This window comes from Halichoerus grypus, chromosome 7, assembly GCF_964656455.1.
Source record: "Halichoerus grypus chromosome 7, mHalGry1.hap1.1, whole genome shotgun sequence".
In the NCBI taxonomy this organism is placed as follows: Eukaryota; Metazoa; Chordata; class Mammalia; order Carnivora; family Phocidae; genus Halichoerus; species Halichoerus grypus.
In genome coordinates, this window is record NC_135718.1 from 146113053 (window position 1) to 146125273 (window position 12221).

The 12221-nt window shown below is 38.9% G+C and overlaps 1 protein-coding gene and 1 long non-coding RNA gene across 15 annotated transcripts in view; one reads left to right on the top strand and one right to left on the bottom strand.

The window, feature by feature from the left end:
* The window catches only part of LOC118539230 (uncharacterized), a 36822-nt gene that overhangs the window by 18632 nt on the left and 5969 nt on the right, over positions 1 to 12221 (bottom strand). The window contains exon 3 of one of the 4 annotated variants that reach the window (XR_004919052.2): positions 731 to 902. The exons of the other annotated variants lie outside the window; for them this stretch is intronic. This is a non-coding gene — a long non-coding RNA (uncharacterized LOC118539230). Of the gene's footprint in view, positions 1 to 730; positions 903 to 12221 lie in introns of those variants that run through there. 4 annotated transcript variants of the gene reach the window in all.
* MIA3 (MIA SH3 domain ER export factor 3) overlaps positions 1 to 12221 on the top strand; it is a 56629-nt gene that overhangs the window by 16464 nt on the left and 27944 nt on the right. For all 11 annotated transcript variants that reach the window (XR_013449972.1, XM_078078396.1, XM_078078397.1 and 8 more), the window contains one exon: positions 626 to 771. Coding sequence is in view for 10 of the 11 variants with exons in the window: in XM_078078396.1 (XP_077934522.1) it covers positions 626 to 771 (146 nt within the window). In the remaining variant the exon portion in view is untranslated. The remainder of the gene's footprint in view (positions 1 to 625; positions 772 to 12221) is intronic.

Consider the following 12221-nt stretch of genomic DNA (forward strand, 5'->3'; position numbering starts at 1 on the left):
AGCAGTTGCTTTGCCAGGGACATGATGGAGGGGTTTGGTGAGGGGTAGATGGTGTTGGAGATATGTTCATTTCATAATGGAAGGGTATGATGGCTCTAATGGGCCTTCTGAATTTTGTTCTCTTTATAATTCTTTTTTTTAAAGATTTTATTTGAGAGAGAGAGAGAGTACAAGCAGGGGGGAGGAGCACAGGGAGAGGGAGAAGCAGACTCCCTGCTGAGCAGGGACCTGGATGCAGGGCTCAATCTCAGGACCCTGGGATCATGACCTGAGCCGAAGGCAGACTCTTAACCGACTGAGCCACCCAGGTGCCCCTTCTTTTTATAATTCTTTATAAGTTATATAAGTCTTTATATAAGACATATAAAAACTATGTCTTTTTTTTTTTTTTTTAGTAAATATTTTTTAAATAATTTCTAACCCCAACGTGGGGCTTGAACTCACGACCCCGAGATTAAGAGTCACATGCTCTACCAACTGAACCAGCAATGTGCCCTTAAACCATATAAGTCTTTAAGAGAAGCCACTAATATTCAGTGGGCACTCAATAAGTATTTTGAATGGAGAGAAACAAGTCTTACTCTAAAGCATAAAATAAAATACTAATTTTCACCCTCAATTTTAGGGATAATTACAACAGAAAGCAGTCCTGTCGATGCTGTTGATGCAAAAAAGCAACTAGAAACAAATGCTGAAGAGCCAGCAAGTGTCACACCTTTGGAAAATGCAATTCTTTTAATATCTTCATTCATATTTTATTTAACTAAGACGGTAAGTTTGACATACATAGTTTCTTCAGATAGAGTATTGATTAATTATAGTTTTTGAGTTGATCTTGAGCATGAAGTAAAGAGCTTAAAATGTCTTTATGGAAATTTCTGCTGCTCCTTTGATGTTAGTCTCTGAAACAAACCACAGGTGTATAATTTGATGAGTCCTTAGCACAGTTCAGTCCTTGGAGAGGATCTGCGATGTGTCAGTGCTGGGTATGTACCTGTAAAACATGGCTCTTCCCCTCAAGGACCTTTTAGTCCAGCAGGTAGATAAAGACTTTCACTGGAGACATGATATGGGCAGAAAGTGTTTACCTGATGGCAGAATGATGTGTTGGATAAATTGATTCATCGTGGTGGAGGATGGGCAGAGAAGGTCAGAAATTAGCTGAGACGTGTTTTGGCAGGAGTTGAAGGACAAATGGGAGTTTGATGTGCAGGGTGTTGCTGAATAGAAGGATTGGGAGGAGGGAGACGGAGGTGGCATGCAGTTAGGCCAAAGAAATAACATGGTCAGAGAGATGGAAGTTATTACAAAAGAAAAGGCCTTTTGGGGAAGCCGAGGAAGCCTTGTTGATGTTGAGCAGTCAGAGGGGGTGGTCTTTGGAGGAAGACAGGCCAACATAAAGGAAGTTGTGTATCATGACAGGTAGTGTTACATTGTTTGGGATGGGGATCCTTGGAAGGTTTTAAGCAGGAAAGGGATGTGGTTAGATTTGTTTCTTAGAAAGAGCTACTTGTGACAGAGTATCTATTCAGATTTATCTTTCTTAAGAGAGTCATGATCTAAATGAGACATTTAATCTTTCTGGAAGCATAGCTAAGCTTTTTAGGACTTAGCTCCCCCTTGTGGTATTTGTTGAAATTGGACATTTTTCTTGGTAAATTGTGGGAATGAGCAAGCTTCCAGAAGTTGGAGGCCAGGTTGTCCTTGGACCTACAGAGAAAGTATCCTCCCCCACACAAAAATATTTTTCCACTAGGTTCTGTTATTTCAAGACTTGTGTAGGAAAGAGTTGTATTTTAATTTTTATTGTTATGTTAATCACCATACATTACATCATTAAGAGGTTTTTTTTGTTTTTTTTTTTCTTCTCTGTTCTGTAAAAATGAATGAGTTTTGAGCCAGGATGATCTGATTTCAAATCCCAGATTCATCATTTAGAATCTTGGGCAAATTACTAAACTTTGTGTAGCTGTCAAACATCTTCCAAATGCAGATAATACCTACTCCCAATTGTTGGAAGAATTAAATGAATTGATAATAAAATGTCTAATGCAGTACTTGGCATTTTGTAGGATCTCACCCTCTGTGTACTTCTCATTTGGATGGTCAGAGGGCAGTATAAAGACACTGAATACCTGGGAAATTCAGGAGAAAGGCCACCAGGATGGGAAAGATTTTTCAGTTTTCCCTGTGGTTGTGGTGGTTTACAGCCACCCAGGTAAAGGTGTGTATGACCTGTGCAGTTAGAATAATGAAATTTTCAGTGATGAAGCAGTCTCAGAATTCAAATTTGATCATCAGAATGAATCCTTGTCACTTCAGAAATTTAACAGGCTCTAAATGTGGGAGGAATTCTTTATTCATTTCCTTTGTGGATATGCACAGAGCCCTGACCTAGGCCTGGGTTGGGGGGACACAGATGTGGTATAGGACAGGGTCTCTGCGTGGAGGATGGTGGGAGAAGACACAGGAGTGGTGAGGGACAAGGGCACAGTGTTACAAAGTAACATTGACTTGAAAGGTGTTGTCAAGAAAGCATTTTTTTTTTTAAGATTTTATTTATTTATTTGACAGAGAGAGATATAGTGAGAGCAGGAACACAAGCAGGGGGAGTAGGAGAGGGAGAAGCAGGCTTCCCGCGGAGCAGGGAGCCCGATGCGGGGCTCGATCCCAGGACCCTGAGATCATGACCTGAGCCGAAGGCAGATGCTTAACGACTGAGCCACCCAGGCGCCCGTCAAGAAAGCATTTTGATGGCCCAGTATATACAGAGTATTGTGTTAGTAGTACAAGATTCTAAGAGGTACAAAGCGTGATTCTGATTTTTTTTTTTTTTTTTTTTTTTTAAAGATTTTATTTATTTATTTGAGAGAGAGGATGAGAGGAGAGAGAGAGCACATGAGAGGGGGGAGGGTCAGAGGGAGAAGCAGACTCCCTGCTGAGCGGGGAGCCCGATGCGGGACTCGATCCCGGGACTCCAGGATCATGACCTGAGCTGAAGGCAGTCGCTCAACCAACTGAGCCACCCAGGCGCCCAAGCGTGATTCTGATTTTGAAAAGGTTTAAGAAAATGGCATATCAAATATATATGAAAATTGGGGAATATGGAAAATAATTTGAAATAGTTTTTGTGAAGTATCAGATAGAATAGATAATTATTTGGTAGGGCTGGGGAGGAATGGGGTGCTGGACTTGTTCAGGAAAACTGAACCAGAAGTCAGATTCATGGATCCATAGGTAATGGAACCTTGGAGCAGGAAGGGACCTTCGAGGGCAGCTTGTCCAGCTTCACAAATTGCAGTAATTTCCTCTCCTGAAACCTGGCAGGTAGTTACGGTATCTGGGTGTCAGCAGTTCCTAGCGTGAGCATCCTAACCTTACAAGGCCACTCATTGATTGCTCTCTTGGCGCATTCATTCTCTTATTGACTCTAGATTTTCTTCCACATGACTCCTCCTAGAATTGAATTATTTTTCTACATAGTAACCCTTAACATATTTGAAGTTATATTTTAATTTTTTTAAGTGTTTTTTATCATGGAGAATTTCAAACATACAAAAGCAGAGACAATTGTAAAATGAACCCATGGGCCCATTACCCGGCTTAACAGTAATTCCTTAATATCACCCAATGTTGGGCACATTCAAAATCCCCTCCCCTGCTTTTTAAAAATTGTTCTTGTTAAAATCAGGATCTTGTTGAGGTCCAGATGTTGTAGTAGGTTGTTTAAATCAACCTTATTCAGATATAAATTATATACAATAAAGGGTACCCATTTTAAGAATACAGCCCAGTGAGGTTTTTTTTTTTAAGGTTTCATTTATGTGTCAGAGAGAGAGAGAGGGAGAGAGAGCACAAGCAGGGGGAGCGGCAGGCAGAGGGAGAAGCAGGCTACCTGCTGAGCAAGGAGCCCGATGCGGGACCCGATTGCAGGACCCTGGGATCATGACCTGAGCCGAAGGCAGACGCATAACTGACTGAACCATCCAGGCGCCCCTCATTGGGTTTTAACAAATGTATTCACTCATGTAAAAACAATCATAACCAAGACACAGAACATTTCCTTCATTCAAACAAGTTCCTCATATACCTTCCCAGTGTAGCTCCCTCACCACCTGCTTTTGGCAACACTTTTTTTTCACTATAGAGTAGGTTTTCCTGTTGTAGAATTATAATTATAAAATGGACTCATACCTAGGAGTGAAACTGCCTAGCCATATGGTCAGTTTATCTTAAAAGAAGCTGCCAAACAGTTCTCAAAGTAACTGTCCCAGTTTATCCTTCCACTAGCAACTTAGGAGGCTTCCAGTTGGTCACATATTTGCTAACACTTGGTATTATCAGTTGTAAATTATAGCCATTCCAGTAGGTCATATCTTTTGGTTTTAATTATATTTCTTGATGATTTATGATGTTGAGCAATTTTTCATGTGGCCATATGTTTTGTGTGTTCATCTGTGAAATAGCTTTTCAAATCTTTTGCCCTTTTTAAATTTATGTATTTATTTTTTTTGCCCTTTTTTTAAAGTTTATTTTATTTAAGTAATCTCTACACCCAATGTGGGCCTCGAACTCATTACCCCAAGATCAAGAGTTTTGTGCTCTTCTGACTGAGCCAGTTGGGTGCCCCTCTTTTGCCCCTTTTTAAATTTTTAAGATTATATTTATTTGAGAGACAGTGAGCATGAGTGGCGGGGAGCAGAGGGTGAGGGAGAAGCAGACTCTCTGCTGAGTAGGGAGCCTGACTCGACTCAGTCCCAGGACCGAGATTGTAACTGAGCCAAAGGCAGATGCTTAACCGACTGAGCCACCCAGGTGCCCCTTGCCCTTTCTTAAATTGGGTTCTTTTCCTTCTAAATATTAAGGTCTAAGAGTTCTTCGTGTATTTTGGATACAACTCCTTTGTCAGATATATATTAAGAATAATATCTTCCAGTTTATGTCCTGGCCTTTCAATTTCTTGACATTGCTTTTGAAGAGCAAATTTGTAATTTTGATAGAATAACATTTTATTAATTTTTACTTTTATGGTTGGTGCATTTTGTTTCCTGCCTAAGGAATCATAGGCCATTCCAAAGATGCAAATATTTTCTCATGTTTTCTTCCAGAAGTTTTATAGTCATACTTAGGTCTCTGTTCCATGTTAAGTTTTGTGAATGATGTCACATTTCATTTTTTTTCTTCTGTGGCTATCCATTTGCTTCTGTAGCATTTCTTTTCCCTTGAGATTACCTTGGCACCTTTAGTTGAAATCATCTGACCATATTTGTGGGTCTCTCTGGACTCTGTTCTGTTTCATTGATTTATATTTCTATTCTCAGATAATAACCCACTTTTCTGATTAGTATAGCTTTATAGTAGGTCTTGGAATTGGGTAGTTCTTTGGCAAAATTGTTTTGGCTATTTCAGTTTCTTTGCATTTCCTTATAAATTTTAGAACCAACAGCAATTTCTATAAAAAACTTGGTGAGATTTTGTTACTATGTTGAATCTATAGATGAGTTTAAGAAGAACTGGTATCAACAAACACTGAGGCTTCTAATCCAAGAACTAAGTTCATCTCCACATTAGATCTAAAGAAGATCTGTAAGAGACCTACAAGACACTGCTGAGAAACTTCCTTAGTCTCTGTGTGCAGGTTTCATGCATATTGTTTACTATGCCTGTGTATTTCATGACTTTTGATGTTGTAAATGGTGTCTTTCTTACATCTCATTTACAGTTGTTTTTTGTTTATAGAAATACAGTTGGTGTTTGTATATTGACCTTGTATCTTAATACCTTATTAAATTTATTAGTTCTAGGATTTTTTTTTTTTTTTTGCCGATTTCATAGGCTTCTCTGTGTAGACAGATGATCATGTCATCTGTGAATAAACACACCTTTTAAAAAAGTCAGGTTAATTAAAACATGATTACTTTTAGTAAAAAAGTAATCTTACTTAAAATCTTACTGTGTACAGTTTGATGAGTTTTCACATTATTTCTTTAGATTTTTTTGTATCCCTCTTCTCTTGCCTTTCCTTCTTGGAATCTAATCACACGTATGTTAAGACCACTATAGAGTTCCACAGGTCAGTGAGGCCCTGTTCTTTTTTCGTTGTTTTTCGGTCTCTTATGTCTTTGCTTCTGTTTAGATATTCCCGTTACTGTCTTCACACCCATTGATCTTTTGTAGTATCTAATCTGTGGTTAAGCCCATCAAGTGAAATTTTCATTTCAGATATTTTATTTTTCAGCTCTAAAGGTTGCACTTAATTCTATTTTTTATCTTCCACCTTTTGTCAGTATGGTCATGGTTTTGTTTTAATTCTTAATATACTTCAAAATAATTCTTTAAAGTTCCTTTAAGCAAATTAATTCTGTCATCTTTGTTGCAACTTCTTGGTCTATTTTTAGAGATTGATTTATCTCCTCCTCATGGGACATATTTTCCTGCTTTTTTTTAGGCGTCTGGTGATTTATTGTTGCTGGATGCTAGGTGCTGTGAATGTTACATTGTTGAGTGCCTGGTTTTTAGTGGCTTCCTTGAAAAGTGCTGGGAGTTTGCTTTGCCTAGACTGTTGTTACTTGTGGACCAGCTTGATCCTTTCTAGTCTTATTTTTAAGATTTGTTAGGGATGTGTACATAGTAGTCTTTACTCTAGAGCTAGTGTAGCCCTGCTCCTAAGGTGTGATTCTTCAGGAATCTGCTGAATGCCTTGAGCGTTCAGCAGGGTCAGGTCGCTCTAACTGGCTAGAACACTCTTTGCCTCCAGGCCCAGGTTAACTCTGGGAATTGTTCAGCTTCCAGCTTCCTGGCAGATGTTCTTTTTGCCCATCCTCAAATCTTACCTTATACAGATGCTGCTTCAGATTCAGCAAAGATTGAAGGAAACCCCCTTGCAGATTTCTGGAACTCTTTTTTTGTAGCTCCCATCTTTCCGGTGCTTTTCCCTGCCTGGTTCAGGTGCCTCAGTCTCCCTGGACTGGTCTCCACCGCCTCAGCGAGATCGGTAGACTCATGTGGTTTCTCCCTCCCTGTACTGGGGTCGAGAATGTGCCTCCGGGTAGAAAGCTGGGTGAACTCCAGGCTCACCTCATTTGTTTTCCTTCTCTCAGGGGTCATAGTCGTGTGCTGCCAGTTGTTCTCTACCTGATTCTCTAGTTATTTCAGTGGGAGGGCAAGTATCATTTACTCTGTAGATTTCTCCTCTTTGTTTGTTGTTGTTGGAATGTATTCATTGCAGAAACAGGTTTGTTTGGCTTCTAGGGGTTATCATGGTCTGCACTTTGCTAACCACATCCAGTATAACTGAACATGTTTCCCTGGCTCTTTATGTTTACTGGGAATTTGTAGTCAGATTCAGGTTCAGTATTTTTTTTTTTTTTTAATTCTTTTTTTTTTTTTTAAAGATATTTATTTATTGAGAGAGAGAATGACAGAGAGAGAGCATGAGAGGGTGGAGGGTCAGAGGGAGAAGCAGACTCCCTGCTGAGCAGGGAGCCCGATGTGGGACTCGATCCCGGGACTCCAGGATCATGACCTGAGCCGAAGGCAGTCGCCTAACCAACTGAGCCACCCTGGCACCCTCAGGTTCAGTATTGATTGGCAAGGATACTTAACAGGAGATGGGTACTTTTAGCAGGAGGCATCTAATGACTAGATGTCCCTCTATTTTTTTTTAAAGATTGTATTTATTTATTTAGAGAGGGAGAGAGAAAGAGAGAGAGCATGCACACAAGCAGGGGGAGGGGTGGAGGAAGAAGGAGAGAGAGAATCTCAGGCAGATTCCACACTGAATATAGAAAACAACTCAGAGTTCGATCTCATGACCCTGAGATCAGGACCTGAGCTGAAATCAAGAGTTGGAAGCTTAAGCGACTGAGCCACCCAGGCACCCCTTTCCCTCTGTTTTTGATGTCACTAGTCATTGGTGATATTGACTAAATCCGTTAATACATTATAGGCTGCAAAATGCTGATATGCTGATTATATTGTTCCTGCTTGATTTAAAGGCTGGAATATTTCTACAAAAAGAAGTTTATAATCAAGTATTCTTTACACTGAGATTTGGTTTGTATAGTTCAGGCAGTATAAATATTTGATTCTATTTAAATAGTTTTCAAAATAATGAGTTGTCTTCCTGGCTTTATCAAAAGATGCCAGAGGGATTTTTTGGTGTGTTTCTTCTAACTCTTTCTAATCATTATGACATCATGAATTTAAAAAAATTTGGGGTGTTTTAATCAGATGTAGTTCTTATTTTTTTTTTTTAAGGATTTTATGTATTTATTTGACAGAGCACAAGCAGGGGGAGTGGCAGGCAGAGGGAGGGGGAGTGGCAGGCAGAGGGAGAGGGAGAAGCAGACTCCCTGCTGAGCAGGGAGCGCAATGTGGGACTGGATCCCAGGACCCTGAGATCATGACCTGAGCCGAAGGCAAACGCTCAGCTGACTGAGCCACCCGGCACCCCTGTAGTTCTTATTCTTATCAGTGCTCAATTTCTCTCAGTTTTGGCTAGTGGGAGCCTGTTCAGCTTGGCTTCTGGGCCTTTTTGACACCATCCAGTGGTCACTGATACCTTCCTTGCTTTCTAGTGTGGCAAGATGTTCTAAGCTTATCTTCTACATTTCTTGCCCAGATCATGAAAGAGTCATTTCTCTAGGGAGCCCTTGATCCCTTTTAATGGGAAATGGTATTTCAAGACTACAATCTGGGTACTAAGATTGCTTATTGCTTTTGAGTTGGCCATCATTTCTAGGCCTTTTCAGAGGACAAAGCTAGGATATACATAGAGTTTTTTTGTGTGTGAACATTCATCTTGGTGCCATATGGATACTCCCAAAAGAAATTCAGGATGCTAGAGGGATTTTACTTAACCTCACCTATCTTACACATGTATTTTATTTCTCTGGTGTTTGTTGGAAATCCCAGTTTTCAATGATGTCAACATATTTTATTTTACAATATTCAAACAGTTTTAAAAATACCAATATCAACACTGCCACCCACATTTGTTACTGAAAATGTTTTCAGGATGTTTTGCAGTTATTTTTGTTTTTAAGTTCTATCCCTCAATCAAGTACATGCTTAAAATAATTCCTTTCTATTGTCCTGCCGTCAGTTTGATTCACAATTAGGTCAACTGTTTCACTTTTGCTTGTACTTTTTAGGGATTGCTTTTCAGTGTTTTTTTTTTGTTTTGTTTTGTTTTATAAGTATCTAACATATTTACAAGATTTAATGCCAATTAATGAAACAAGGTCTCTTCCGAGAAGTCTAGGTTTCGTCTCAGTTCCATCAAACCTGTTGTTACCCTCCTCTATGGGTAATTTAAAAAAATTTATATAATATCTTACTAAAAATAAGCAAATGATTTCTGCATTCAGCCAAGATTCTGGCTTTATTTACCTTCCTTACTGAAACAACTGAAAAGAAAAAAAAAACCCAGACAAAATAAATGAAACTGTTTTCAAGACACTGGATATCAGGTAACAAAGGACAGCAATGCCTGAAAGATAGGGAACCAGTGCTGTGAGCGCTGCAATTATGCCTACTTACTGCATTGAAAGAGTTCCTCATTTGTAGCATAGAAGTGAGGAACCCTGAACTGAGGAGATGGAGCTGAGAGTCGGGAAAGCAAGGCAGCTAGAGTTCATAGGGCTGAGTACCAAGAGGAGAGCGCTACACAGAGAGACCTCTGGGATCTGTGAAAGGTCCCCTTTGAGTATTCATCAGCATATGAGTTTGACAAAATTATTCAATGCCAGAGAAACTGTCCGAGTGATTAAAGGGAATAGTTCCTGACACAAGGCCAAGGATATACCTTATAATTCTAGGAGAATTGGATAAAGTACTCAGAAGGGTCTCACCTCAGACTAAATCTGCTCATGTCTTGCGTAACAAGCCATAAAAAAGCAAGAGCCAAAAGAATCAAACTATTTCTTAGTAATTTACCTGAACAAACAGAATAGTGCTCAAGAATGTTTGTTCTATTAGTCAAGGTTCTCTAGAGAAACAAAACAATATGGGACCCATATACACAGACAGATAGGTAGAAGAGGTTTATTATAAGGAATTGACATATATACAGTTGGAAGCTGAGAAATTCCACAGTCTGCTGTCTGTAAGCTGGAGACCCAGGAAAGCCATTGGTGTAATTCAGGCTGAGTCCAAAGGGGGGCTGATGGTCTGAAGGCCTGAGAACCAGGAGTACCAAGGGTGGAAGAAAAATGATGTCCCAGCTCAAGGAATCAGGCAGGAAGGGTTGAATTCCTTTCGCACTTTGCTCTGTTCAGGCCCTCAATGGATTGGATGATGCCTACTGGTAAGGGCAATCTACTTTACTGAGTGCACTGATTCTCAAATGCTAATCTCACCTGGAAACACGCTCACAGACACACCCAAAAAGAAGGTTTAATTTGGGTACTCTATAACTAGTCAAGTTGACACATAAAATTAACCATCAAAGGTTACCAGGAATGCAAAGAGGCAAGAAAATATAAACATGATGAGGCGAAAAATCAACCTATCAAAACCAACCAAGAACTACCAGAGATGTTAGAATTAGGCAAGGGTATTAAAATAGTTATTATTACTATATTTTGGATGTTAAAAAAGCTAAGTGGAGACATGAGAGATATTAAAAAAAAAAAAAAAGACCCAAATCAAACTTCTAGATTTGAAAACTACAGTGCCATTGATAATAAATATACTGGGTGGGATTAACGCTAGACTAGATATTGTAGATGAAAAGATTAGTGCACTTGAAGGCATAGCAATAGAAGCTATCCAAAATGAAATACATAGGGGAAAAAGACTCAAGAAAAATGATCAGATCACCTGTGAGCTGTGGGATACTTTCAAGCAGCCTAATAAATGTGACCGGAATCACTGGAGGACAGGATAGAAGAGGTGTTCAGAAAAATATTTAAAGACATAATGGCTGAAAATTTCTAAAATTTATGAAAACTGTAGATCCACATACTCAAGAAGTTCAATGAAACCCAAACATATGAAGCATGAAGAAAACTACACCGAGGTATATCATAATCAAATTGCTCAAAATACATGATAAAGAGCAATCTTAAAAGCAGAGGGAAAAAAAGACATTTTACATAGAGAGGGATTAAGATAAGGTTGACATCAAGATTTCTTGTCAGCAGGCATGGGAGAATATAGTAGAATAATATCTTTTAATGTACTTGAAGAATAATATTGTTGACCTACAATATACCCAGCAAAATAATTTTATAAAACAAAGATTAAATGAAGATTTTTTCCAACGTATAAGAGCTGAATGAATTCAACACATCTGCACTGTAAGAAATGTTAAAGGAAGACCTTTAGGCATAAGGAAAATGACAGATGGGAATAGTCGAGTTATAGAAAGGGGGTAAAGAATGCCAGAAATGGTAACCGTATAAGTAAATATATAAAACCATTATCTAGTTATTATTTAAATATCTTTAAAATTTAACTTTCTGTAGCATGCGGTTTCAAAAATTTGTAAAAGTAAAATATATGACAATAATATGGAGGTCAGGAGAGGGAGAAATGGTAATAACTCTTGTAAAGTTCTTACGCACATGAAGTAGTAGAGTATCACTTGAAGGTAGACTGTGATAAGTTAAAGATGTATAAACCCTAAACCAACCACTGAAATAACAAAATAATGAGCTAATAAGCCAACAGAGGAGATAAATTAGAATCATTAAGAAGACTCAATTGAGGGATGCCTGGGTGGTTCAGTTGGTTAAGCGTCTGCCTTAGGTTCAGGTCATGATCCCAGTGTCCTGGGATCGAGTCCCGCATCAGGCTCCCTGCTCAGTGGGGAGCCTGCTTCTCCCTCTGCCTCTGCCTGCCACTCCCCCTGCTTGTGCTCTCTCTCTCTATCTCTCTGACAAATAAATAAAATCTTAAAAAAAAAAAAAAAAAAGACTCGATCCAAAAAAAGGCAGATAAAAGTAAAAAGGGAACAGAGAACAGATGGGAAAAATAGAAAAAAAGAAGATGCCGAGGCTTAAACATACCCATATCAGTAATCACATTAAATAGAACTTGTCTAAATACCCCAATTTAAAAGGCAGAGATTGTTGGATTGGGTAAAGAAGCAAGACCCAAATAGATGCCTTCAAGAACCACACTTTAAATAAAAAAACATACAAAGGTTAAAACTAAAAAAAGAGATTGAAAAAGATATCTCACATTAAAAAAGAAAAAAAAAAGCTGGAGTGGCT